At 47.9% G+C, this 3,857-nt stretch overlaps 1 protein-coding gene across 1 annotated transcript; it reads right to left on the bottom strand.

The window, feature by feature from the left end:
• Positions 1-2,972: 2,972 nt before the first annotated feature.
• On the bottom strand, positions 2,973-3,365 carry LOC130963456 (uncharacterized). Its single transcript, XM_057889569.1, has one exon. It carries the CDS (start codon positions 3,363-3,365, stop codon positions 2,973-2,975), a length of 393 nt encoding a protein of 130 aa, XP_057745552.1.
• Positions 3,366-3,857: the final 492 nt, after the last annotated feature.

The following is a 3,857-nucleotide window of genomic DNA, read 5'->3' as shown; positions in this document are numbered from 1 at the left end:
GGATTGGCGAATGGCATGCGAAATGTCGACCAGTTTCTCGGTTAGGATGCACCATACCAATAAGGCAAGCTCGGCGGTAATGGACGACCCATGGGTGCTCGGAAGCACGTAGTGAGCTAGGATTTAGGCCCATGCCGCGGCTTCTTGAGTGAGGAAACGTGCATCTAAACCTTTTGGTCTTTGCTTTATGGTTCCCCGAATCCAAAATGCTTCGGGTAAAGCTATTACGCGAAGGATCGCGCTCCAATCGAACTCACGTTCGTTGCATGCTGACAAGACTTCCTGATAGGCGTCATATCCATCCGCTACTGGCCCAATCTTAAGTACTCCTTGAATGGCCTCCACTGTGACTGACACTTGCTTTCGACGCACAAAGACTGATGTGAGAAGGGGTGAGTGGTAGTTGGAGTAGAACTCCACCACCCATGATAAATTGACCTCCATTGGTTGCCTCAAGAGGAACCTCCATTACCTCCGGTCAATGTGTGGCATCACTATTGGAGTGAGGTGGGCCGGTAGGACTAGAAGAGGCTCCGGGTGATAATTCCGCTCAATCATCCTTGAGTAAACAAGTTCGCAGTAGCGGTTAGGGAACTTGTTTGAGTCCTTTGGAGGGTTGTCCTTCTCTAAAGCATCAACGGGGCCCGTAGCCTTCTTGAGGAGGGGCTTGACTGCTGGTTCTTGGCACGCTCTGTTGACGGTTGGCTTCTTCGGGGCTTTCCCTTTGCTCTTTTTGATGACCATCCTGTGATGGTAAAGAAAGGAGATAACATTAGACCCAAAGAAGCGTAATTGAATGTGATTATGCAAAAGAGAAATTGTGCCGTAAGAATATGGGTATCCTTATTACATGACAGCTGCAACATGTAACTAAGATAACATGTGATAAGCAAGGCAAATCATTGGCATGTGGTATAGGGGTAGTGTAAGCATGCAAGGAAAAAGGCATGAGAAGCATACACCCTCAAATACCAAAAGTGGAAAGCAATTTATGAAATAGTGAGTGGGTGGATTGTAGAATGTGAGGGTGCACCCAAAAGTGACTAGTTAAGAAACAATGAATCATAATGAGCATAAAAAATCATGTATGCTTTTCCTCAAACACTTGGTGTGCATCCTTGTTGTAGTATGCAAATGTATGAGGGAGAAGCAATGTAACATTCCACAAACCAATATTAAGCACTACAATGCACAGTGGTTGTAAGAAAATCATGCAACACATTTCATCTATCAATGCAAGAGAAGTTATGACCCAAGTGCCTATGAAGGGTTAATTGGAAAAGGAGCAAAAATACCCCAAAAAGTGAGGGGCTCAAAAGAGGGAGGAGAAAAAGAAAGAGACTACCTAAAAGGGAATGAAATTAACTGACTAAGAAGCAAAAGAGAGAAGTAGAGCAAGAGGGAAGCCTAGTATAGCACCTTGAGGGAGATGGAAAGGGTATGGGAGAGGAAGTTGTAGAGTGGAATGATGGAGAATGGAGGGAGCAAGGTAGGGACCACCAGAGGTGGGTGGTCGCCGGAGGTGATGGTAGGAGGTGGTTGTTTGGAAGGAGAAATGGTAATAGGTAAATGGGTAGTAGAGGAGGTAAGAAGAAAAAGGGAGAAGAAGAATGAAGGGGGCAAGTGTGCTCCCCTATTATGTTTACGTCGGTCACCCACGCGTGTGCGCACGGTGCGCGCTCGCGCAAGGAAGCAGGATAGAGTGATGGCGCGCGTGCGTACATTGCGCGTGGGCGCCCATTTGCTTGTGCTGGTAGCACAAGGGTGGCTTAGAAGTGGCACAACTTTCTGGAAGAGGTACCAGAAGTTGGCTGCAGGGGTGTTGGCGCGCGCGCGCACGGTGCGCGCACGCGGCAATGCGATTATGCCCCAGGCATGAGATGGGCCTGGGGTTGGCTTAACTCTCTGTGGAGTGGCCTAGAGGTTGGTGCAGGACGAGGGACACGTGCGCGGCATGGGCGCGGGCGCGTGCCTCATGTTGTCAGCATATGGACGCGTTGGCGCCTAGTGCACGCACGCGGCAGAGGTGGTGGGCTGGTGGCTCAGTGCAGGCGCGAGGGTGGCCTAACTCTCTGGAATATGTACCAGGAGTGCACATGGGCGATCGGCGCGCGCGCGCAAGGTGCGCTAGCGCGTCGATCTGTGGACTTGTCTAAGTGTGCGTACGCGCCATGTGCGCGCACGCGTGATTGGCCTGTGCCTCAGGCATGGTGCTGGCGTAGTGTGGGCGCAACTTTCTGGAAAATGTATGGAGGGGTACTTTTTGCAATCCACGCGTCCGTGCACGTCGCGCGTCCGCGTGGATGGTCGAAAATGCTTCATGGGCGCGTACGCGCCAGGTGCGCGCACACGCGGAAGGGTGCCTTTTTCAAAGTTTGCATGTTCTCGCACCACTTTCAGCATTCCAACCCTCCAAACAGCCACTTAAGCACTATAGAAGGATGTTTTAACATGATAAAGTACCAAATGAACTCAACAAATGAAACAAAATTTGAAATGAAATCTAGCTACAACTACATCAATTACCTAGCTACCAAACATGAAGTCAAGTGTTAAGCAAGTATCAATCAAAGAAGAATTCAATGGCTATGTACAAATGGTAGATCCATGGTGGGGTGTCTCCCACCTAGCACTTTTGTTTACCGTCCTTAAGTTGGACTTCCACTAGCTCAAAGTTCTTGTTCAAGAGATGCATCCCTCAAGAGGAACACTTCAAATTCCTTGGAGTTCTTTCTTTGCTCACCATGGTACAATTTGAGACGGTGCCCATTTACCTTGAAAATGTCCAGACTTGATGGGTGGCGCAAGTGATAGACCCCGTAAGGTTCTACTTTCTCTACTTGGTAAGGTCCATCCCATCTTGATCTAAGCTTTCCGGGTAGTAATCTCAACCTTGAGTTGTAAAGGAGGACTAGTTCACCGGGTCTAAATTCCCTTCTCCTAATGTTCTTGTCATGAATGGCTTTCATCTTTTACTTGTAGAGTCTAGAATTGTCATAGGCTTCTAATCTCAAGCATTCCAATTCTGCCAATTGAAGCTTTCTCTCTACGCCGGCTCCACCCAAACTTAGATTGCATTCCTTTATGGCCCAATAAGCTTTGTGTTCGATTTCTACCGGTAAGTGGCATGCTTTACCATATACAAGTCTAAAAGGGCTCATGCCGATGGGTGTTTTGTAAGCCGTTCGATATGCCCAAAGTGCATCGGAGAGCTTAGCGCTCCAATCCTTCCTATTCGGCTTCACAATCCTTTCCAACACATGTTTAATTTCCCCGTTAGAAACCTCAGCTTGGCCGTTTGTCTGAGGGTGGTAAGCCGTAGCAACTTTGTGTGTGATGCCATACTTCCTCATGAGGCCGTCCATTTTTTTGTTGCAAAAGTGGGATCCTTGGTCACTTATGATTGCTCTTGGGGAGCCAAAAAGACAAATGATATTGTTCCTCACAAAAGAATAAACAACATGAGCATCATCCGTCCGGGAGGGGATTGCCTCCACCCATTTTGACACATAATCGACGGCTAACAAAATGTAGAGAAAGCCATTGGAATTTGGAAATGGTCCCATGAAGTCGATTTCCCATACATAAAAGATTTTACAAAAAAGCATATTTTGTTGGGGGATTTTGTCCTTCTTAGAAATATTTCCAAACCGAATGCATTGGGGACAAGATTTGCAATAGAGGGAAGAATCTTTGAGAAGGGTTGGCCACCAAAATCCGCAATCAAGGACCTTTCTTGCCGTTCTTTGGGGGCCGTAGTGGCCACCTCCTTCGGAAGAATGGCAAGCATCCAAGATTGCTTGGAATTCGGTTTGAGGTATGCACCGTCGCACTATTTGGTCCGCTCCACACCTCCA

This window comes from Arachis stenosperma, chromosome 2 (genome assembly GCF_014773155.1).
Source record: "Arachis stenosperma cultivar V10309 chromosome 2, arast.V10309.gnm1.PFL2, whole genome shotgun sequence".
Classification (NCBI taxonomy): domain Eukaryota; kingdom Viridiplantae; phylum Streptophyta; class Magnoliopsida; order Fabales; family Fabaceae; genus Arachis; species Arachis stenosperma.
The sequence above is the reverse complement of the archived record's forward strand: the minus strand, read 5'-3'. Positions and strand labels throughout refer to the sequence as shown.

Bases quoted from the DNA above. Each gene is read 5' to 3' on its own strand.
- LOC130963456 (XM_057889569.1), bottom strand. From the start codon at position 3,365: ATGGACGGCCTCATGAGGAAGTATGGCATCACACACAAAGTTGCTACG.